The sequence below is a fragment of the Lissotriton vulgaris genome, chromosome 8 (assembly GCF_964263255.1).
Source record: "Lissotriton vulgaris chromosome 8, aLisVul1.2, whole genome shotgun sequence".
Classification (NCBI taxonomy): domain Eukaryota; kingdom Metazoa; phylum Chordata; class Amphibia; order Caudata; family Salamandridae; genus Lissotriton; species Lissotriton vulgaris.
The window spans coordinates 1,360,885,421-1,360,910,015 of NC_141696.1; the positions used below are offsets into that span (position 1 = coordinate 1,360,885,421).

Consider the following 24,595-nt stretch of genomic DNA (forward strand, 5'->3'; position numbering starts at 1 on the left):
GTAGAATTTTGTGCAGAACAAAAAGTGTGCCCTTCTCTTGTGGGTATGAGGCAGCAGGCCTCAGCCCAAACCTCAGGTGATCAGTCAGGGTCACATTTTGTTTACTGGGAGAACGACCTCCTGTATAGCGAGCCTAAGGCTGCTGAGCCTGGGTCAGCCCGTGTGCTGGTGGTACCCCAGCGCTTCAGAGCCTTCCTACTGGGTTTGGCTCATGACGTTCCTTTAGCTGGACATCTGTGGCAGGACAAGACCTATGACAGGCTTGTCACCCATTTTTATTGGCCTCAGATGCGAAGGGATGTAGACATCCATTGTAAAACTTGTCACACTTGCCAGGCAAGTGGGAAAAGCGGAAGGGAGCAGAAGGCTCCCCTCCAACCTTTTCCAGTGGTCAGTACCCCCTTTGACCGGGTGGGGATTGACATTGTTGGGCCCCTGGACCCCAAGACAGCCCTGGGCAACAGGTTCATCCTGGTCTTGGTGGACCATGCCACACGGTACCCGGAAGCCATCCCTCTCCGAACAGTGACGGCCCCCGTGGTGGGACGGGCACTGATGGGTGTTTTCTCCCGAATGGGGTTCCCCAGAGAGGTGGTGTCAGACTGGGGCACCAACTTCATTTCCAACTACATGAAGTCTCTGTGGAAGGAGTGTGGGGTAACCTACAAGTTCACCACTCCTTACCACCCTCAAGGTAATGGGTTGGTTGAGAGATTCAACCGTACCCTTAAAGGCATGATCATGGGTCTTGAAGATCCAATGAGGCGGAAATGGGACGTCCTCTTGCCATGCCTGCTGTTTGCTTACCGTGAGGTGCCACAAAAGTCTCTAGGGTTCAGCCCCTTTGAGCTTTTGTATGGTCACCCGGTAAGAGGACCTTTGAGTCTGGTCAAAGAAGGCTGGGAGCAATCTCCCAGGAAACCTCCCCAGGATGTATACAGTTACATGCTGGCCTTTAGGAACCAGACTAGGCGCTTCAGAGATCTTGCTCAGGCAAATCTCGAGGCCACCCAGGAAGAGATGAAGCGGTGGTACGACCGGAATGTCACTCTGGTTGAGCTTCAGCCTGGTCAGGAAGTTTGGGTCATGTCCCCTGTGGAACCTTGTGCGCTCAAGGACAGGTGGACTGGACCGTTTAAGGTTGTGGAGAAGAAGAGCGATGTCACCTACTTGGTGGACTTGAAATCTCCCAGGAACCCCTTGCGGGTCCTGCATGTCAACCGTTTGAAGCCCCACTTAGAAAGGTCCGAAGTGGGCATGCTCTTAGCTACAGATGCTGGAATGGAGGAGGAGAGTGAGCCTCTTCCTGACCTCCTGTATGCAAAAGAGCAAGATGGGTCAGTGGATGGTGTGGTCCTCTCTGACACACTGACCCTTGAGCAGCAGCAGGATTGTCGCCAACTGTTGGGACAATTCCCTAATCTGTTTTCCTTAGTTCCTGGTGTCACTCATTGGTGTGTCCATGATGTGGACACCGGAGCGAGCACTCCTGAAGCACAAGGCTTACAGGGTGACTGAAAAGGTCCGAGCATACATTAAGGAGGAGGTCTCCAAGATGTTTGCCTTAGGGGTGGTTGAGTCCTCTAGCAGTCCTTGGGCCAGCCCAGTGGTCTTGGTCCCGAAGGCTGCAGCGCCTGGTGCTTCACCAGAACTTCGGTTCTGTGTGGATTACCGAGGACTCAATTCAGTCACCAAGACTGACGCGCACCCCATCCCCAGAGCCGATGAGCTCATAGATCGGTTGGGGGCTGCACGGTACCTTAGCACGTTTGATCTAACGTCTGGGTACTGGCAGATCGCCTTAACTGATGGGGCAAAAGAGAGGTCAGCATTCTCCACACCAGATGGGCTCTACCAGTTCCGGGTGATGCCCTTTGGGATGAAGAATGCCCCTGCCACCTTCCAGAGGTTGGTCAACCAGGTCTTGGCTGGACTGGAGGATTTCAGTGCCGCCTACCTGGACGACATCGCAGTGTTCAGCGCCAGCTGGGAGGAACACTTGCGCCACCTCCAGGAAGTGTTGTTGGCCCTGCGCAGAGCAGGCCTCACAATCAAAGCCAGTAAGTGCCAGATTGGGCAGGGTTCAGTGGTGTACTTGGGGCACCAAGTAGGGAGCGGCAAGGTGGCCCCCCTACAACCCAAGATTGATACCATCCTGGCTTGGGCACCGCCCAAAACCCAAACTCAGGTGAGAGCCTTCTTAGGTCTCACGGGTTACTACAGGAGGTTTGTCAAGGATTATGGTAACATTGTGCACCCCTTGACTTCGCTGACTTCCAGGAAGCAGCCACGAAATGTGATCTGGACTGACGCCTGTCAGACGGCCTTTGACACCCTGAAAGCTGCAATGTGCACAGCACCTATACTCCAAGCACCCGACTTTTCTAAAGAATTTGTTGTCCAGACGGACGCTTCAGAGCATGGAGTGGGGGCTGTTCTAGCTCAGGTGAATGAAGAGGGCCGAGACTTACCTGTAGCCTTCATCAGCAGGAGGTTAATTCCCAGGGAACAGAAGTGGAGTGCGATAGAGCGAGAAGCATTTGCTGTGGTCTGTGCGCTGAAGAAGCTAAGACCCTACCTGTTTGGGACTCACTTCCGGGTTCAGACAGACCACAGGCCCCTCAGATGGTTGATGCAGATGAGGGGTGAGAATCCAAAACTGTTGAGGTGGTCCATTTCTCTACAGGGGATGGACTTTACGGTGGAACCCCGCCCTGGTACAGATCACGCCAATGCTGATGGTCTGTCCAGATTTTTCCGCCTTAGTGATGAGAACTCCCCAGGGGAAGGGTAGTTCTCCCCACATTTCAGCTGGAGGGGACACGTGTTAGACCTGACATCATTGGCTTGAGTCTCTCCTCCATTTTTTTCTGTTTGCCTCCACTGTTTACAATGTTTTTGCTGGTATACTGCTTTGGGCACTGTGCCACTGCTGATCAGTGCCACAGTGCAAGTGCTCCCTATGTTAAATTACTGTATTGATTGAATTCCATGTTTGGCTTATTTGGTTTACTGTCAGTCCCTAGTCTAGTGCACCAGGAGTGCCAGGGCTTGTAAATACAAATGCTGCTTGTGGGCCTGCAGCACATGTTGTGCCACCCACAAAATCGGCCTAGTAAAAGTATGTCTACAGGTCTGCCATTGCTAGACCTACGTGCAGTCTGGTACTGTCACGCTGACTGCGCAAGTACACCTACTTGCCAGTCCCCAAACCTTCCCTTAACTTCATGTTAGTCACCCCTATGGTAGGCCCACGGGCAGGGTGCATTGTAAGCATAAGGTAGGACAAGCTTGACAAGGTTGGCATGTCCTAATAGTGAATTACAGCCATATTTGTTTTTCACTATTGTAAGGTAACCTGCTCTCCGTTAGTTAGAATGGGCTGCCTGGGATATTAATGCTATGGTGCAATGTCGAGTTTGGTATCCCTGAACTCGGGGTTTAATCACGCATCCATTTGTGTGGATGGTTTTTGGACTCTGGGTTTGAAAATAGCACTTTTAGAAAGTGGCTATTTTCTTGTCTAACTATTTCTGGTTTCTGGTGGTTTGGTGTGTGTGTGACAGGAGCTGGGTGGCTCCAGAGATCTGCTGAGTCAGTGTGGGATGAGTGGGACATTTGCATTGAGAGTAGGGGAGAGTAGCTTCTGATAGCCTGCCCTGCCTGATACAATGCTGGCTCCACCTCCTGCCAGGCGACTGATGGCTCTGTGCCTGCCAGGGACGATCCTGGCCCCACCTCCTGCCGGGAGGCTGATAGCTCTGCTCCTGCCAGTGACAATACTGGCTCCACCTCCTACTGGGCGGCTGAGGACTCTGCCCTGCACAGTGAATAGGCCAGGTGCCTCTGCCTGGCTACACCCACAACAAACCCAGGATGTTGGGAAATTCCCCTGCATGGACAAAGGGATTAAAGCCAAAAAGGGGTATAAGAGAAGGACCCCTGAACCAAGACTTTAGATCACTTCTGACAAGGAACCCTGAAACCAAAGACAAGAAGCCTGCTGATCCAAGGACTTGCCTACCCCTTCTGCCAGTGTGCTGTTTGCTGGGGGGAATCCTGCATGTGCTTCTTTATTTTTGCCAAGGAACCAGGAGAGAGGAACTGTGTGTGTACTCTCAAACTTTGCTAAGAAAATCTCCAAGGACTGGAAGAGTGCCAGTCTCCTGTTGAAGTCACAGGGCTAAAGGACTTCATCATTTGCTAAAAGTGCTTGTTGCTGGAACTTGAGAATCCAGCACCTCTGAAAGAAACCAGCAATCTCGACGCCGACGGACGTCGCCGAATCCAGCTCGACATCGTGAGTAACGGCTCCAGTGTCCCGCTTCCTCGACGCCGGCCGCCGGGCCCGATCGACGCCAGCAGCAACGCCAGTGAGTAGCGAGTTCTGCTCCAGCTCCAAGTGACCCCGTGTCTGCACCGCTGCTGATCGCATCGACTTCGAGCCCTCTCGACGCCGTGAGCGCTGCTCACTCTTGCAACTTCATCATCGACATCGACGACGACGCCGTATCCTGCTTCACCTCGTGAGCGCTGCTCCTGCCTGACATCTGTCGACGCCGCTGCAGGTCGCCCCGACTCCGAGGCCGGATCGACGCCGGAGACGCGACGCCGGACATCTCGACGCCGCTGATCATCGTGTGCTTCGCTTTTCCAAGGTACTGTGTTGTGGGGGTCTGTGCGACTCCGGGCTCGACGTAGCGCTCCTCGCGGTCGACGCCGAACCCTTTGGATTAACTTTGCCTCGACGTCGTGTGACTCCCGTGTGGGTTACATTGTTGCCAAGAACTGTGTTTTAAAGAAGAAGAGTTGCTTTTGATACTAAAGACTTTGTGCTAAGAAGAAACTACACTTGAAATATTATTTTTCCTTCCAAGAGTATTTATTGAGACTGTGGTATATTTTTGTAGTTATTTGGTCTTGTGCTAAGCCTTATATAAAAATCCTTATTTTTATAATACTACTGTGTCGTGTCCATTTGTAGAGTATTCACTTTATTACTGTATGTGGTCATAAATGCTTAACGCACTGCCTCTGAGATAAGCCTGTCTGCTTTGCCAAGCTACCAAGGGGGTGAGCAGGGGTTATCTAAGTGTGTGATCCCCTTGCCCTGACTAGAAAAGGTGTGTCCCTATTTGTCAGAAGTGCATACCTCTGCCAACTAGAGACAGCCGGTTCTAACAATAACAATATAAGCTGACACAGCAATCAGATATAGTCCTTGTTTTGATTTTAGGTTCCTCCTACAACACTGTGCCACCCAGAAGAATATGCATGATCAAATAAAAGCATGCAACAAAGTAAATGAATTACACCATGCACTTGAATTTTGTAAAAAAATAAAAAAAGGTATCAAAAGCAACAATATATATTTGAGACATTTTACTTTTAAACAAATGTAAATACCAATCCATATAACATTGTGTGCTTACACATCGCCTAAACTGATTGCCTTGATGAAGTGCCCCTACACATAAAAGCTCTAATTACGATGATGGGCGTACCATTATGGGAAAGGAACCCCCGACCATGGGTCAGCGGTACTGCATTCCCAATTGGGATGCAACCGCACACACTGCGCTCAGAAACTTAAAGTTTTCAATTGGAACTTGTACAGCAGATGGAAAAAGCCTGATGTACAAGCTCCCATTATAAAATGGACGTTTGTAAACATCTCTGCATTGTGTGGCAGACACCATACGATGCCTGCCACATGGTGAAGGGATGTTGAGGTGGCCAAAATGCGGAGTATCAGAGGGGAAGGAGGCCGTGCTAGAGAAGGAAAGGCCGACCTGGATTAGCTGTCGGAAACTGACATCATAATCCCAAGGGCGAAACTCAATTCTTAAGGGATTATGGTGCCTTTCCGACTGGGACCCACGTCAGATAACCCCGCCCATTTAAACCTAATTTAAACCTACCATGTCGGGCAGAAAGCCTCTGACCAGCGGTCAGAGGCTTTCCACTCAACATTGTAATGAAGGCAAAGATGTCTGTATTGTGTCAGAATCTATAAATTGCTGACTCCAGATTTCCTTACCTGACACTGTTCTTGGCCCCTTTTCAGTTCCTGCAGGAGTAGCTGATTTTCATTTTGTAGCATATTTCTGCTTGATGTTACACCACTCATAGCAGACTTCAGGTGTTCAATAATCATCTCATCACTCTTGATGGTTTCCTGGGAATTATCCAGCCGACACCTTAGGCGTCTGTTATCTGACTGACTGGAGAGTATGGCCTCGTCCAGGAAATGTTTTCGGTTATTCAGCTGAGCCTGGTAGGTTTGTGACTGTTTCTGTGGGGTTCAAAGTGTAAGAAAGTCGAGAAAATATGTTTAAATATCATCACCAATCTACATGGATTACATAATGGGCAATTCTCACAATACTTCTCAAATATGATATTGCCTAATAACTGTCAATGCAAAACTAGGTGGATGGGATAACAATCAGGGCACGCAGCGCACATACATAAACTGCATGCAATTACATGTTGCTCATGCTTTGTGAATCAGGTGTAAACTATGCATATATAAATTACTGCTTTTCTGGCACATGCAAGATTTAGGCCTAGTAAAAGCTTTGTGAATTTGCCCCGTGATTTTCCAGATTATAGAAATGCAACTGGTATGACAGTTTTGTTTCTGATACAGAATTACAAAGAATGACCCCCATCTTAGCGAAGGAGGATCAGGCGAGTCTGGAGAAAGAGATAACAGTCACGGAGGTTAGGAAGGCTTTAGCTAAACTTTGCCCGGGGAAATCTCCTGGTCTGAACGGGTTCCCCGCAGAATTTTCTTTTTTAAACGGCGGACCTACTCACTAATCACCTGCTGGCCTTGTTTGTGGGGGCGGTGCAGGAGGGCACATTGCCGCCAGATCTACGTATAGCCACAATTATACCAATCTATAAACAGGGTAAGCCGCCAGAGGAGTGCGCGTCCTATCGCCCCATCTCACTTCTAAACGTGGAGGTTAAACTCCTGGCGACGATTCTGGCACTGTGACTGAGATGTGTGATTCCAGATCTGGCCCACTTGGATCTGACTGGCTTCCTGCCGGACAGGGCGACTAGGCTAAATTTGAGGAAGACCCATAACTGGCTGATGGAGGTGTGTGATCGTAGGGAGCCCAACGTGTTTCTGTCTCTAGACGCCGAAAAAGCGTTTGACGTAGTACACTGGCCCTTCCTGGAAGGAGTATTGCTTAAGTTTGGCTTTGGTCCGAAGTTTAGGAAGTGGGTAAACCTTCTCTATACTGACCCACGAGCGAGGGTTAAGGTTAATGGGGTGTTATCAGCGGACATTTCCATATGGAGAGGGACCCGGCAGGGGTGCCCTCTGTCTCCGCTATTGTTTTCCCTTACCATAGAAATAGTGACGTGTGAAATAAGACATGACAGAGGGATAACATGATTTAAAACTGACCGTAGTGATGCAGTCGAGGAAATATCCTGGAAAGGGGCGACCATTCGGTCCCCCCGAACGTATGGTGGAGTACCACGATCCCCCCGGGAAGCCATCTTGGGCGGGAGGCGAGTCTCGGCTGGTATGCCCGAAGCGGCGTAGCCGGGGCGCGCCTTTTTCCCGCCCTAGAGTGGGCTGGCCTAGACACCGACGCGGCCGGCCACGCCCTCGGAGGCAGGCGGGGGCGGGTTCACGCCCACCCTGAAGACGGATAAAAGGAGCGGAAGCCAAGAAAGCATCCTCTTGTTCCTGTGCTCTGAAGCTGCACCTCCCCGCTGCACGTGAGCTCGAGACGGAACGAAGAGCCAATTTTGAGCGTTGTAATCTTTCTTTTGTCTTACAGATATCCCCTGAGAATGCCCAAGAAAGTCGGAAAGCGGGTCGGTACCGAGCAGATGCTACGAATGCTCATGAAGGAGATAGCCGATCTGAAGAAAAAGGTGGAGGCTAAGGACGGGGAGGGAGGACCGAAACGGCCTTTGCAGGGAACAGTCCCCGGTGGAAAAAGCAAGAGGCCCAGAAGGGGAGCACTTGGGGGGGACACCCCGGTTCCCGAAACCCCACGTGAGGAGCCAATCCCGGTGCCGAAAGAGGGGAATCCAATCCCTGTGGTGGTCACCCCCGTGAACAGGGAGGATATGCCTCCCGAGTTAGCGGCACAATTGGCAGCGTGGTTGGGAAACGATAGCGAGGGCGCCACGGCTGACGACGCCCGGGCAGTAATGAGGCAACTGCGGGAATCTAGGGAGGCTGCGAAGGCAACATCTTCTGTTCCCCCACAGGTTCCCGTGGCTGGAAGTACAGCAGGCCCAATTTCGGCGACAAGCGCGGGGTCTACTTCAGGTAAGCGGCCATTGCCGATTGCGGGGGAGGGGTCTGTACCTTCTCGAAGGGAGAAGATTGCCCTGCACGTCCCACAAGAAATTAAGGAATTGATTTGGGCGGATAAGTATGTAAACATGTTTTCATTGCTTACCGACCATTACGAGATAGAGCATGTGAAGAGTCAGAAGGAGCTCATGCAGCCGAGTGTTTGGCGCGCGAAAATGGCCGCCTTTAAGGTCGACGAGACCATTGGTACTTGGGGCAGAGCGTGGGGCATTTTTACCTCCATCATGGGCGAGCGCAGGCCCGAGTTGCTGACCGAGTTACCCATTTATCAGTCGCGTATTATGGAGTATTCTGTGGCATATGGGGGCAATCAGTGGTTCTGCTATGACAATCTGTTTAGAAAAGCTAAAGAACATAATCCATTGTTGACTTGGGATTGTTACGACTCTGTGTCATGGCAAAAAATGGAGAGTACAGGAATGTTGAAGGTACCATTGGTAGGGAGTAACGGGGGGGAATCTTCCCGCCAAAATTCTGGGACACCCTTTCGGACGGGTGCAGGTAACGAGTACCACTCGAAGCCGAGTGGCAACACAGGTAAAAGGGGGATCTGTTGGAATTTTAACAGAGGGAAATGTACGAGGCCCCAGGGGTCATGCAAATTCAGACATGAGTGTGGAGGGTGTGGGCAGCCATCCCATCCTGAGTCCATGTGCAGAGCCAAAACGGGTGATAACGGTGGCAAGGGAGGCGCCAAACAGGTCTAATACAGGCCGAGGGGCGCCTTTGCCTACCCCGATTGATACCATGGCAATGATTCCTTGGCTCAGCGAATACCCGGATCATGCTTCCGCTGGGGTGTTGCGAAACGGGTTTTCACATGGTTTCCGCATCCCAGTGGGGGATTTTCAGGGTGTACCTAACTGTAAGAACCAACTGTCGGTCTTGCAGCACACGGCGGTGGTGCAGGTAAAGATTGGGAAAGAGGTGACTCGAGGTCGTGTCGCCGGTCCATTCGATTTGCCACCGGTTGCTAACTTTGTTTGTTCTCCGCTAGGGGTGGTCCCCAAGAAGGACCCGGGTGAGTTTCGGCTGATACATAATTTGTCAGCCCCACGTGGTCTTTCCGTGAATGACGCGATAGACCCGGAAGTGTGTTCGGTACGGTGCGCATCTTTCGATGAGGCCGTTGCCATGTTGAATCGCCTGGGGCCCGGGACGCTGATGGCAAAATCGGACATCGAGTCAGCGTTCCGGTTGCTCCCGGTACACCCAGACGATCAGCGTCTCCTTGGTTTTCAGTTTCAGGGTCGCTATTACATGGATAGATGTATGCCAATGGGATGCTCGATTTCATGTGCCTATTTCGAGAAGTTCAGTTGTTTTCTGCAGTGGGTATTCACAAGGAAGACAGGTTTTCAACATGTTATGCACTATCTCGATGACTTTCTGTTTTTGGGGGCAGCCGGGGATCCTGAGTGTGGACAGGCTTTACATGAATTTTGTGTCCTAATGAATCAATTCGGTGTGCCATTGGCGCCAGGTAAGACTGTGGGTCCCTCGACCTTGATCGAGTTTCTGGGGATCGAGCTCGACTCGGTGGAAGGTTGTTTTCGATTACCCAAGGAAAAAGTGTTAAAATTCAGGTTATCCCTTGAGACATGTATTCGTGCACCGAAAGTAAACCTGCATCAATTACAACAGGTGGTGGGTCAGTTGAATTTTGCCCTACGAGTGATACCGATGGCGCGCCCCTTTTCCCGCTCGATTGCACAATCCATGGTCGGCTTGAAGGAAGGACATCACCGCACGAGACTCTCGGCAGAGGTTCGCCAGGACATGCGCATTTGGATTGCATTTCTGGCGGATTTCAATGGTCGAATTGTCTGGAACAAACCAGCGGTGTCTTCCGAGGAGTTGGGGCTTTGGACAGATTCGGCGGGGAGTATAGGTTTTGGCGCCATATTGGGTACACAATGGTCGGCTCAAAAATGGCCGTCATGGTGGCATGAGTGCGGGTTGACGAGTAACATTGCTTTTCTCGAACTGTTCCCTATTCTGGTGGCTTTGAAGACATGGCCTGAAGGGTTTAGGGATCACTCTGTGGTGTTCTGGTCTGATAACATGACCGTGGTTGAGTGTGTCAATAGTCAGGCAGCACGATGCAAATTGATTCTGAGACTGCTCAAGGAAATTGTGTTGTTATGCATGCAACTGAATGTACTGTTTAGGGCGCGACACGTGCCGGGGGTGATGAACCAAGCGGCTGATGCGCTTTCTCGTTTCCGTATGCAGGCCTTCTGGGGTTTTCTGCCCACAGCGGACCCGGTGGCGGCACCCTTTCCCGAAGCTCTCTGGTCTCTCGGTGCCCCGAACTACAAAACCTCGTGGGAGAGAGTTTAGCACCCAGGACAAGGAAGGCATACGAAGGGGCGTTCCGTTCCTATTGGGCCTTTTTGGATACTGCCGGGGGGGAGCTTTGGGGTCAGGAAGAGTTTGTCGTGAAATTCCTGCTCTCTTTACATCAGGCAGGCAAATCAGTAGCTACGGCCCAGAAGCATCGGGCCGCCATTTCCTTTATGGCAAAGGATCATGGGATCCAGGACCCGACAGCGTCTTTCGTTGTGCAGAAAGCGCTACGTGGGTGGCAACGCCTTGAGGGTCGCAGAGTAGACGATAGGCACCCGATAGGTCTGGATAGGTTGACCCTGTTATTGTCTGTACTACCGGCAACGTGTTCATCCCAGTACGAAGCAGTGTTGTTCCGAGCCGCATTTGCATTGGCATTCCATGGGGCTATGCGGGTAAGCGAATTAGTGGCAAAGAACAAGCAAGATACGATGGGGGGACTGTGCCGGGAACACATTCAGGTCAGGGAGGAGACGATGACGGTCTCGTTTGTTAGGTCCAAATCCGATCAGGGTGCAATCGGGGACTGCGTAATCATTCAGAGGATCCCCGGGTCTTCCATGTGCCCTGTTGTATGCGTAGAGGAATATTTAGCGCAGACGGTGGCAGCATGGGGGGGGACCCTGTTGAGACACGCTGATGCCACCCCACTGACAAGGTTTCAGTTCCGGAGGGTGCTTGCGATGTCTATTTCGGCCGCGGGCTTGAACCCCGGCGAGTTCGGGACCCATTCCTTCCGGATAGGGGCTGCTACAGAGGCTACAGCCAGGGGTCTGAGTGTAGAACAAGTAAAACGTGTGGGGCGTTGGTCCTCGAACTGTTATAAGAGGTATGTGCGGTTGCACATGTTGTGAAGCTGTAATGATGTACTCACGCTTCTTGTTTTTGTTTGTTTTTCAGTTGCGCAAGCCTACGAGGCGGGGCGGACTGTGCAGTCGACCCAACACCTGGGGACCAGCGGTCAGACATCACCGGCTGTGAAAAAGGAGGTGTGGGTCGTGGGCCACTCATACGTGAGGCGTGCCGCGGACGTATTCAAAGCAGGTGATATGAGTCACGTGGCTGGGGAATACGGGTACAGGGTGTCCTTCTACGGAAAGGGCGGGCTCTGTATTGACCAGTTACAATTCTTTTTTGAGGGTTTGTTAGAGCGGACGAGGTCACCGCCGTCTATAATCATAGTCCATCTTGGGGGTAACGATCTGGTGGCCACTGGTAGACGACTTCTTCTTGAGGCAATGCTTTCCACAGTAAGTTGGTTGGCAAGAAGAGTTCCAGGGTGCACTATTGCATGGTCCCATATGATCCCACGGAAAGTGTGGCGGGGGGCTAATTCGGTTACTGCACAGTTAGGAAGATAAATAACAAAGTGAGTAGATTGTTTCGTTCAAATACACTGCATTCTGTTTCGCATGGTTGTATCAAGGGGGACAGTATGTATTTGGGGGACGGTGTTCATTTGTCCCGGGTGGGGAACGAGTTACTCATAGGAGACTTCATAGCCTGGTTAAGGGGTTTACAGCATGACCTTTAGGTAGGAGTGTTTTGTGGGGGGTCCGGATAGCCGGTCAACTATCCGGCCTGTGGCGGTAAGGTCATGATCGGTGAGCAGTAATTCGAAGATCCCTATGAGGGGGCGTCACCCATTACGGATGGGAGCGCGCGGGGGAGGTGGCCAATTGGCCCCTCAACGGGTAGGCGGTCCTGTCTAAGGAGAGGCCGCCGGAAGGAAAGGAAAGGTGGTCAAGGCCCCTTCCTGGATAGGAGGGGCTACGGCCCCTCCTGGGGAATTTCCCGGGGCCAGGACATCTGCGACGGCAGATGGGTAAGTTGTGTGGGGTGCGGGAGGGGGTTTACGCTACCTTTTAGACACCTCACACGAGTCCTCGAACGACCGTTAAATGGCGTCGAGTTTATTGGGGCCCCCGTCAAGTACAAAGGGAAATTGGTAGATGCACTTGAGGTACGCCTCTGTGCGGTCGCTCCTCTCACAAGTGAGGGGGGTATTTCTGGTTTAGGGATCTGACACCGGTTACGACCTTGCCGTTGGCCCTTAACGTTAGGATGTACAATTTCAAGTCAAATGTTTTGTAGGATGTTAGTTCGGCTAGGAGAACCTTTGTATTAGAGATCTGTTAAGTTTAGCCAAACATCGTAATGTGGAAATGAAATTGTACATTATATGAAACTGTTATTTTAATGTTTTCTTTTGTTTCATATTTTAATAAATACGGCCGGGAAGGGTGACTCCCTTCCCGCCTTCCAAAAGTTCAAGAACTGTTTCCGGTTTCCCAATTCTTGGGGATTGTGTTGAGAGGGGGTGGCGGGTATCTCAGCCATATGGAAAGGGGCGACCATTCGGTCCCCCCGAACGTATGGTGGAGTACCACGATCCCCCCGGGAAGCCATCTTGGGCGGGAGGCGAGTCTCGGCTGGTATGCCCGAAGCGGCGTAGCCGGGGCGCGCCTTTTTCCCGCCCTAGAGTGGGCTGGCCTAGACACCGACGCGGCCGGCCACGCCCTCGGAGGCAGGCGGGGGCGGGTTCACGCCCACCCTGAAGACGGATAAAAGGAGCGGAAGCCAAGAAAGCATCCTCTTGTTCCTGTGCTCTGAAGCTGCACCTCCCCGCTGCACGTGAGCTCGAGACGGAACGAAGAGCCAATTTTGACCCACCCACCAGCCCCTGAGGACAGCGATTCGTTGTGAATACAGTTGATATAGTATCTTTTTTGTTTTCTCTGTTTTCTTACAGGTTGTGATGATATCGTGAAATTTCTTAAGTGCAATAAAGATTGGTTATTTTCAGTATGTTTTGCAAATAAAGTTTTGGAACAAGGATTGAGCAGTATTCACGCTTGGTAATAAGTGATGTTTGCTTTGTAAATCTTAGTAACTTAGTTAGACTTGTCGTATTTATTTTTGGTCGGGCGGTAAGGTCATGATCGGTGAGCAGTAATTCGAAGATCCCTATGAGGGGGCGTCACCCATTACGGATGGGAGCGCGCGGGGGAGGTGGCCAATTGGCCCCTCAACGGGGAGGCGGTCCTGTCTAAGGAGAGGCCGCCGGAAGGAAAGGAAAGGTGGTCAAGGCCCCTTCCTGGATAGGAGGGGCTACGGCCCCTCCTGGGGAATTTCCCGGGGCCAGGACATCTGCGACGGCAGATGGGTAAGTTGTGTGGGGTGCGGGAGGGGGTTTACGCTACCTTTTAGACACCTCACACGAGTCCTCGAACGACCGTTAAATGGCGTCGAGTTTATTGGGGCCCCCGTCAAGTACAAAGGGAAATTGGTAGATGCACTTGAGGTACGCCTCTGTGCGGTCGCTCCTCTCACAAGTGAGGGGGGTATTTCTGGTTTAGGGATCTGACACCGGTTACGACCTTGCCGTTGGCCCTTAACGTTAGGATGTACAATTTCAAGTCAAATGTTTTGTAGGATGTTAGTTCGGCTAGGAGAACCTTTGTATTAGAGATCTGTTAAGGTTAGCCAAACATCGTAATGTGGAAATGAAATTGTACATTATATGAAACTGTTATTTTAATGTTTTCTTTTGTTTCATATTTTAATAAATACGGCCGGGAAGGGTGACTCCCTTCCCGCCTTCCAAAAGTTCAAGAACTGTTTCCGGTTTCCCAATTCTTGGGGATTGTGTTGAGAGGGGGTGGCGGGTATCTCAGCCATATGCTATATGTCACCCACCCAGAGGTCACGATACGGCGTCTATTCACCCTGTTGGGCCGATATGGTTCCCACTCAGGATAAACGATAAACTGGCATAAGTCGGTCCTGTACAGCCCTAGGGGGGGAGCATGGGGCCTGCCCTGCCTGGCGCGCTTCAGGTAACGGATGAAGGGTTTACATACCTGGGGATATACATGACGAAGGACCGCTCAATCTCGTACCAGAGAAATATCCAGCGAGTCCTTGCAAGCTTCGCTGGTGATGCTGCCAGATGGAAGACCCTCCCCCTTACGATTCTAGGTTGTGCGGCAATGTTCAAGACGATAACCTTGCCGCGGTTCTTATACGCATTACAGAATGAGTATTTCCCCCTCCCCCGACAGGTTTTTAAAAACATAAACGAAGAGCTCCGGGCGTTGTTTTGGTTGGGGAAACAACCCAGGATAGCCCTAGAGAAAGAACAGAGGAACCAATGCAATGGTGGGATCACCTTACCTAACATTGAGGCATACTATTGGGCGGAACATTTATCGCCAATAAGCGACTTGCTCCCCGCCCCAGCGTACCACCCCACATATAGACTGGAGAGGGGGACTATGGCGCACCGCACGTGTTTGCACTACATATATGGAGGTAGGGGAAAAGAAAGACTACTCTCAGCAACGTGTGTGACTGTGGAGCTGTGGGAGAGGGCGACGAGGAGGATTGGCTGGGCACACAAACCGACGAAACAAACCCAGAGATGGCATTGTGCATGGCTAAAGGAGCTACATAAATTGAAAGGGTTTAAAAGAGGGGATGACATTGGTATCTCTGTTTTGGGAGATCTGCTGAAACGGGGAGCTCTGAAGTCCTTCCAGGCGCTGAGGGTGAAATATGGATTACATCACACTCAGTACTTGAAATATGCGCAGGTACGTCATGCCTGGAGGGCGCGCTCTCAAGTCCGCTGCCGGAGTACTCACCGAATGAGGGCCGTCTGCTACAGGAGCACGTACCGACTAAACTAGTTTCCCTGACCTATAAAACTTTGATCAATAATATGCTGGACGGACTGGTGAAACTGAAAGATACGTGGGAATCAAATCTGGGGGAGATGGACATACTGGATTGGGAGACTGCCCTGATGCACCCTAGGGATGTCGCGATAAAGTCTAGGCTTCGACTCATACAATTTAAAATCCTCCATAGGGTCTATTATGATAGACATCGGATACACCCGATGGGGTGGGCCAGTGACCCTAATTGTCTGCGATGTGGGTGTGCGGAGGGAGACTTTTATCATACCATCTGGGAATGTCGGGTTATCCAGGATTACTGGGCCAAGATACTAGGAGAGCTAAGCGACATACTGGAAACATCCCTCCGGGTGGAGCCTAAATTGGTTCTATTGGGAGTAACAAATTAGGTGGATCTGAATCGCCCACGCTTAATTTTCCTCTCGCTGACTTTGGTGGTGGCCAAGAGGGATGTGGCTCGGGTTTGGGGCGCTCCTATTCCCCCGAGAGTAGATGAATGGAGAAGAGGCATGGATATCTACATGGCAGTGGAGAGGGTCACATAAAAAGCTAGAGGTTGCCCCAAGAAGTTCAACAGAGTGTGGGGGAAATGGAGACGGTACTATGTTCTACAAGCGGAACTATGAAAGAGAGAGGACAGTCCTCCTTGCTGTCCCGACACATGTGGGGGGGTTATGAACGACTATGTGCAATGCAGCGGTAGGTAGCACATCACTGTGTCCACGTGTAGTGTTTTGTTCTGTGAAATTCTGGGGAGGGTGGGCGGAGGGTGGAGGGGGGTAGGGTATGGTGGACGATCTAATGTGACATGCTTGATATGTTTATATGGTTTAAAAACGCAAATAAAAATAATTTTAAAAAAAAGAATTACAAAGAATGATGAACTTTTGTGACAGCAAATGTGCTGTAAGCCTAAATCAGAATAAAGAGAAAAAGTAGAAGTTTACTTTCAGAGCCCTTTATGAAGCAAGACAACAGATTCAGATGATTGTTGGGGCACAGATATTACCTTACTTCTGACAGCACTGGAAGGTACATGGTTTACCTAATGCCCCAGGCGTTTTGTCACATCTCAATGACGAGGTTTATAGTCTCTTAAGCTGTTTATGTCACTGGCACTTTGTCTTTAATTGTCCAAATCCCCACTGCTGGAAAGAAAGCGGCATTGGTACAATGAGACTCCAATGAGAAAGTCACTGTTTTCTGACCCCTGAGTATCTCAGTACTAAATGCTCCTTTTGTGATTCTCTCAGAACTTTAAGCACATTCAGTCAGGCCCCTGGCATCAGAAATATACTTCTTCTAGAACTAAGATTCTCTTTCACTGATAATGTTCGGCTTCTACACACCTCAAAAACAGCTGTGCTCACGCTTATGCTCTTCTAGTATTATGACATTTTGAAAGATTTTTGTGAATTGACCGTTCAAGATTTTAAGTATTTTCCTTAACTTAGGGTCTCAATATTAATCATTGCTTACAATTAGCAGAGGAACACACTTAAAAGTACCTTAACTCTGTTGTGACTTTGGGGCAGATGTACCAGAAAGTGTCAGCTTGTGGAGCTGCAACAAATTTGGTGCGCCACGTTCTGACATTTTCAAAGCGCAGGGATGCATCGTATTCACAAGAGTACAGTGCACCCCTGTGGTTTCCCTAACGCTGGAGCTAAATTTAGCTGCCTAGCGCCAGCGCAGGTACCCTTGCACCATTGTGCATGGGTACCTGCGCAGGGAATTACTGTTCTGACCACCAAAGCAGAGCAGGCAGGACTACAGGAGACACGGGCACCAGACACTCCCAATCGCAGGACAACGGATCCCAGAGAGACAGAAGGTAACACCACAAGGGGCGGAGGTGAAAACGAGCCCAAGCCACCGTAAAGGCAGTCGCTGCCATCAGACCCATAAGACGCAACCAGAGGCGCACTCGAAAGGAACCCCCCGCTCGGAACCTTCGAGCAAGGGACAACAGGGACACAACCCGAGGATCCGGCAGGAACACACGGTTGAGGTCCGTGCGAAACCGAGCCCCAATGAACACCAGATCCTGGGAAGGAGTCAGCTGGCACTTTGGCAGATTAATCAGAAAACCGTGCCGCCGCAACTCCGAGCACACCAACTCTCTCGCCTCCAACAACAGGTCCCGAGATGGAGCATGGATCAACCAATCGTCTAAATAGGGATACACCATCACCCCCCGGAGATGAAGCCAGGCAACCAAGGGGGCGACAACTTTTGTAAAGACCCTCGGGGCAGAGCGAAGGCCGAAGGGCAAAACCCGGAACTGAAAGTGGCACCCCTGAACACAAAATCTCAGGAAGCGACGGGACCTGGGATGCACCGGAACATGGTAATAGGCGTCCTGCAGATCCAGGGTACACATGAAGTGACCCGGCAGCACCAAAGGAATAACCCGCTGCAAGGTCTCATTGCGGAAGGGAATCCGCAACACCCACCGGTTCATGACCCTCAAATCCAGGACCAGGCGGAAACCCCCGGTATTCTTGGGCACCAGAAAAATCAGGGAATAGAAGCCCGACCCCACATCTGAAGGAGGAACCGCCTGAACAGCGCCCTTCCGAAGAAGATCCTCCACCCCTTGGACTAGGTGGGCCCTCCTGGACCGGCAAGCAGGCCAGGGAGTCGGGCGGAGGCCGGAATCTGGAGGGGGAACAGAAAACTCCACCTCGTAACCCTCCCGTAGAACATCCAACACCCAAGCATCTGAACATGACTGAACCCAGGCATCCAGGAAGAAGCGCAGCCGCCCTCCTACCAACAACCCAGGAACCACAGCCAAAGAGTCAGGAGCGAGGTTTCGGGGGAGGAGGAGACCTAGACTTACGGTCCCGACCCCCGCCAGAAGAAAACCTCCCTCGGCCCTTCCCAAACTTCCCACGAAAGGAAGGCCGAAAGAAAGATTTAGACTTAGAGGGGGCAGAAGAAGCAGCAGCAGAAGCAGAACCCTTAAAAGAAGAAGAATGCTTCTTTTCTTTAAACAGCTTGTGCAGTTTGGTCTCCAACTCCCCCCCAAAAAGCAAAGAACCCTGAAAGGGCAAACGCAAGGCACAAGCCTTCTGCGCAGAGTCTGTCTTCCAGTCCTTAAGAACAAGACTGCGAGAGCAGCCACACAGGCCCCACCAGAAAGAGCAGCAGCGCGCACCACATCAAAAGACACATCGGACAGAAGTTCAACCTGTCGCTCAATGTGTTCAAGAAGACCTGAACAGTCCGTTGCATCGTCCATCGACTGGTAGAGAGACCTAATGTCCGACAGCAGAGACTGCGACAAATAAGTTCCATAAACACCGGCCCTCAAGGCCAGATGAGAGCCTGAATAAACCTTCCTTAGAGCCCCGTCAGCCTTCGTATCCACAGGGTCCTTCAGCACAGCGTCCTCAGACAAGGTAGTGCGACCCACCAAACTCGCAACAAAGGAGTCAATGGGGATCGAATCAGGAAGATCCGAAGTAATATCCTGGAGGGGGTAAAGACGGGCCATAAAACGTGGAACCAGAATGCGATCCGAATCAGCCCACTCCCTCTTTAGGACATCCTTAATAAAGGGATGAACAGGAACATCCACCGTGGCAGAACTCTGGAATTGGCGGAGCAAAGAACCCCCCGAAGTACTGGGAACAGCGTCATCAGCAAAGCCCATATTCTGCTTCACGTGCTTCAGGATACCAGGAAGAGCGTCCTTGTCAATATACTTCCCCTTCAGCTCAGAGTCCCCAGCCCAAGCGGACTCATCATCAGAAGAAGCAGAAGTACCGTAAGCCGCAGCTGGAACCTTGCGTCCGGCTCCACCAGAACCCAATTCTGAAAGGGTCTCCCTGATCAAGCGCTTCAAGCGCGCATCCCCACCGCCACCACGCCGTCTGGACCGGGCAGGAGAAGGAGAGCGTGAGACACTGGAAGAAGTAGAAGAAGAGGACCTCTCCCTGTGATGCCTCTTCCTCGAACTTTTCCCCATCCTGCACAGCAAGGACCAACACAGGAAGCAGTAGCAACAAGCAAACAGCACAGGTAAGAAAAACCGCTACGCGGTACTCACCAGCTGCCCCCGTTTATATCAGCAGAAGCGCCTGACGACGTCCAAACCGGAAGTCCACCCATTTATGTTTTGTATATACACATTTATAATTTGTTTATATCAATGTCTGAACTTGAAACATTAACGTACTCTGATGACTACATTGCGAAGGTAGCTGGAGGACCTTCTTTACTAGGACACCAACCCGGTAATACTGGGTTAAATACACAACAGATAACGATAAGGAACAATTTAGAAAGACTACACAAAAAACTTATAAGAACCGAATTACACGCTAAATTTTTGACAGACTGCCTCAATAATAACATCATACCTGTGGGGTTACAAGTACGTAATATTCCTGTGATATTTGTCGAAGACGAGGACTTTAAAGTGGGATTCAGTTTTGTATCGAACAAGTGCTCAAGGAGCTGGATGGTCCTGAGCATTGAGACTGCCCAAAAACATATAGACAGACTGAAAAAAGAAATAGCGGAATTAGAAAAACAAGTGCTAGAGGATAGTACCTGTACAGATAACCAAGAATTTCTTAAGAAGTTAGAAACTACAATTGCTGATTTCCAAAGGACCAATATCTTAAAAAAGACTGAAAAGTTACAAAAAGACATTAAAAATTACGCCAGAGATCGAACCTATCCATACCTAAAAAAAGACTTTTTTGCTCCTAACCAAACATCTTGGGCTCCAAAGCATACTAACTTCTCAGAAACAGGATCCTCCAGTTCGGACGATAACATTGACAGACCAAGTACTTCGGGTTATAGATTTGGTAGAGGCCAGAATTCTGCTCCTTTTTTAGGGAGAGGTCGGACTCCACAGAGAGGACGTACACGCAACACACGACGGGGCTGGTACAGGAACCAATACACACCAGGTTTCAGACAGACCAGGAACAACTACTACGAGTGGTAAACAATCCAGAAATCACTGATTTAACAATGACTACTGCCTCTGGTACTATGAATTCAGATCATTGTAACCTTGAAGTAGTACCTATTTTTAATCTGTCTAGATATGTATTGAGCAAAAAAGAAATAGATGTACTAAGTCATGGTCTTTCATTTATACCTACCTGTAGAAATGACCGGTTTGATACACAGGTTGAAATGTTCAGACTATTCAGAACATTACGACTAAAATGTTTTTTCCACAATGCCCCTCCACCTGAAAAAACAATCACTGGTCTACGCTGCCCATCGACATTCTATCCGGCAACTAATTTAATGCCTAAGGATCTACTCACCTTTGAAAATGTGGTGCTTAATGAGATTGACCAAATGTTTGATGACAGAAGATACATTAGGTATAACTTTTCTAAGGAGGAACACGAGACTTTAAAAACCCTTGCCAGCCGGAATGATATTATTATCAAACCGGCTGACAAGGGGGGTAGCATTATTGTCCAAGACAAAACTTACTATGATGATGAAGCCATTAGACAACTACATAATGTCTCACATTATAAGAAACTACTATCAGACCCCACAGATAACATCAGATCACGGATCCAGAACCTTACAAAACAAGGATTGGAGGGAGGTTGGCTAGATTCAAAAGAATTTGACTATCTTAACAAAAATGACTACTCCATTCCGGCCTTTTACACTTTACCAAAAGTGCATAAAAATGATAAAAAACCACCTGGGAGACCAATTGTTGCTGGTTGTCAATCGATACTCCAACCTCTAGCTGAATACGTCGATCATTTTATAAAACCTGACGTACTACTTACAAAATCATACACCAGAGACAGCACAAATGTTATAAATCGTCTAGAGGGTAAAACATATGATAGACAAGTCAATGTCCTAGTCACCATGGACATTGAAAGTCTTTATCTTAATATACCCCAAACAGAAGCACTTAATGTGATCACAGATGTCTTGAACAATAGGCCACGTCCACACCAAGTCCCAACTGAATTCATAACCGAATGTGCCAAAATTGCATTAAACGATAATTACTTTATCTTCAATGACGCCTTTTATGTTCAAATAAAGGGCGTCGCCATGGGGGCTATATTTGCTCCTGATATAGCCAACCTATACGTGGCGGCCTTTGAGGAACAAGTAATTTACAACAACAACCAATTCAAGGACTACATTCTAGAATATCTAAGATATATAGATGACGTCTGTTTGGTATGGGAGGGACCAATATCCAAACTACAGGATTTCCATGCATGGTTGAATTCACGTAACATCAATTTACAATTCACCATGGAATATGATAAAGAATCAATTAATTTTCTTGATCTTAAAATCTGGGATGATGAGGGACATCTAGCAACTAGTCTCTTTACAAAACCCACTGCACGTAATACGCTTCTTAAATATACAAGTCATCACCCACGCAATTTACGTGATAACCTACCGTTTGGACAGTTTTTAAGAATAAAACGTAACTGTACCAAACGTAGTGATTATTTTACAGAAGCAAAAGTGCTACAAACCAAGCTAGCAATGAGAGGATACCCCTACAGATTAGTTAAACGCTCAATGAAAAGGGCGTGGTATTACGACAGACAGGCATTACTGGAAGGTAAAGACAAACAAGAGACTACTAATGACCAGATAACATGTGTCACGACCTTTGGATCAGAATCAAACCGAATTAAAAAAATTATAACCAAAAATTGGCATCTGATCCATAAGGTCGAACCTCAGTTACAACTACCACGTTTTGCGTTCAAAAGGGCACGCAATCTAAGAGACCACCTAGTAAAGGCCTATAAAGAACCGACTGCCAACACCCTCCAAAACATCTGGGGTCTGCCTCCCATAGTAGGACACTATCCTTGTGGTTCATGCACTGCTTGTCAAACCACAATAATAACAAAAACCTGCTGCATAAATGGTAAAAATTGGACTCTGAAAAATCACACAAACTGCCTAACTAGAAATGCCATATATTGCATTAAATGTCCCTGTTCCCTATATTATATAGGTAAAACCACACAAGAGGTAAGAAAAAGAATTGCACAACATCAATCGAGAATTAGATGTAAAGTCGAAACAGCACCATTAGTTGAACACTACCTACAACAGCAACACTTGCCATGTGATATGCAATGGTGGATTCTAGAAAATGTTAGACAGTCAAAACGGAGATGTGATATCGACCGCCTGCTTACACAGAAAGAAAACAGGTGGATTTGGTCTGCCAACACTGTGTCCCAGGGACTAAACTCCTTTGTTGAATGGCAAGTATTGGCCACTTTACGCTAATTTTTGCATACTGTGACTCTTTTATAGAGGGCTACAAGGTCTGGATTCCTTACATCTGCATACTTATGTTTCTTTTCTGATTCCCTTTTGGATGATAAAAGATGCGGTTTGGTTTCACTATTAGCATTCTAGAGCTATTAGGCCTCCTCACTATGATACTTTGATAAAATATCAACATTAGTTATCAGGTCACGCTTCAAAGACGTCTTGCCTGACTTCCTAATACTAACTGAATGGAAGGTCAGGCGCCTCCAGTTATCCCAAAATGGCCGCCACGACGTAGCACGTCTAATCATGTGATCGCAACTTGTTGCTAGGTATTCTGGGCAAACGCCACATTCGGTTCGCGTTTTTACCGACCTAGACTGCTAGTTGGGTGCTGCTTAATTCATGCCTCGGTAAGTCGCATTACGGTTTCTTTGAACAAGGATATAGACGCCGTTTCTCTGCATTGTCCCTTACTATCTTTCGTAATTCTGTCTTTAATACAGATACGACGGAGCTTAATTGCCCTCGGTGCAGTGTTCAAATTGTCTACATCTAAGGTATGGTTCCTACCAGCCCTTTGCTTAACAGTTTGTGTTGGTCATTACTTTGGACATCAGTTTCAATGTTCAAGATATATACTCTTATTCATTATTTTCCCAATAGGATAAGAATTTTTCCTTGGGTTCTCAGTGAGTATTATATTGCACTACCTGGTTCACTTTGGTATTTTGGTGTGGGTGCATGTCGTTTTGGGACATGGCCACTAATTATTGTAATTACTGTAAATAGGACATTTTAGTCCCTGGACACATCGGTTGGCACTTTTTATATATTTATTTATTTGTTCACTATTCGGTTTGGTGTGGGCAGACAGTCTGAACTTTATTCTCAAGAGTTTGTACATACATAGGTGTGATTGTATTTATATTCCTCCACTATAGGTCCATTGTGCAACCAATGTCCTGATGATGGTCTCGCTATATCACATTGTATGAGACCGAAACGTCGACGCAACGACACTTCTTTGTAAATAGTATCTACATTCACTGACTGGAATTTTGTATATAGTGTATGCAAAATTACTGTGTATATATATGGAAGATATGTAAATACTGTCCATATTCTTTACAAAAGTGTCTTGGTACTGTATATAGATTTTTGATCAACTGAAGAAACAGTATACCATTTTGTTGCCGAAAGTGGATTGTATTATATTGTATATATATATCCTCATGATTTAATAGATGATGGATTAAAAAAGCAAATGATTTACTATTTGTATGTTCTCTTGATGAATTGACAATTCATGCTCACTTCGGTGACATTTTTTCAACTGTGAAACATCTAAAATAATTCGCCTAAGGAATATTGTTTTTTGTTATTGATTATACCCAGTTCCTTGGGAATATTGGGTCGCCCTATTGAATTTTTTGATACAAACCGGAAGTCAGGCAGCGCCATAACAGGAAGGCATTCCCAAACCAGCCAACCAAAGACGCGAAGGCGGCCGCGCCCCCTAACAAGCCCGGCAGGCAGGAGGGGCGGCCATCGGGCAGACGCGGGGCCCACGCGGTCAAACATCCATGCGCGGCCCAGAGGAGCGTCAGACGCAGCCCGCGCCACTCCCCCCAAGCCCGGCAGGGAGGGAGAGGCCATCCAAGCCCCCGAGGACAACGAAGCCCCAGCGGAGGTAAGTTCGGCGCAGGAGCCTATTCCAAGCTCCTCGCGCCACAGCAATCCCTGTCAGAATGACAGAAAAAAGAAACAGGGGGAATGCTGGGACATGTACCTTATGCACTCCCGGCAGGAGGGGGAGGGTAGGTCCAGCATTCCTTCTTTTTCTTTTTTCTGTCAGAGATAGAATAATCTCTTTAGTATTGAAGGTGTCGAGGACGTAGGGACCTGGGGGTAATTACTG

General features: G+C 48.9%; 1 protein-coding gene across 1 annotated transcript in view; it reads right to left on the bottom strand.

Annotated features, from left to right (window-relative positions):
* DEUP1 (deuterosome assembly protein 1) overlaps positions 1–24,595 on the bottom strand; it is a 388,243-nt gene that overhangs the window by 203,059 nt on the left and 160,589 nt on the right. Inside the window, exon 7 of the mRNA XM_086935316.1 lies at positions 6,041–6,295. Coding sequence (XP_086791442.1) covers positions 6,041–6,295 — 255 coding nt within the window. The remainder of the gene's footprint in view (positions 1–6,040; positions 6,296–24,595) is intronic.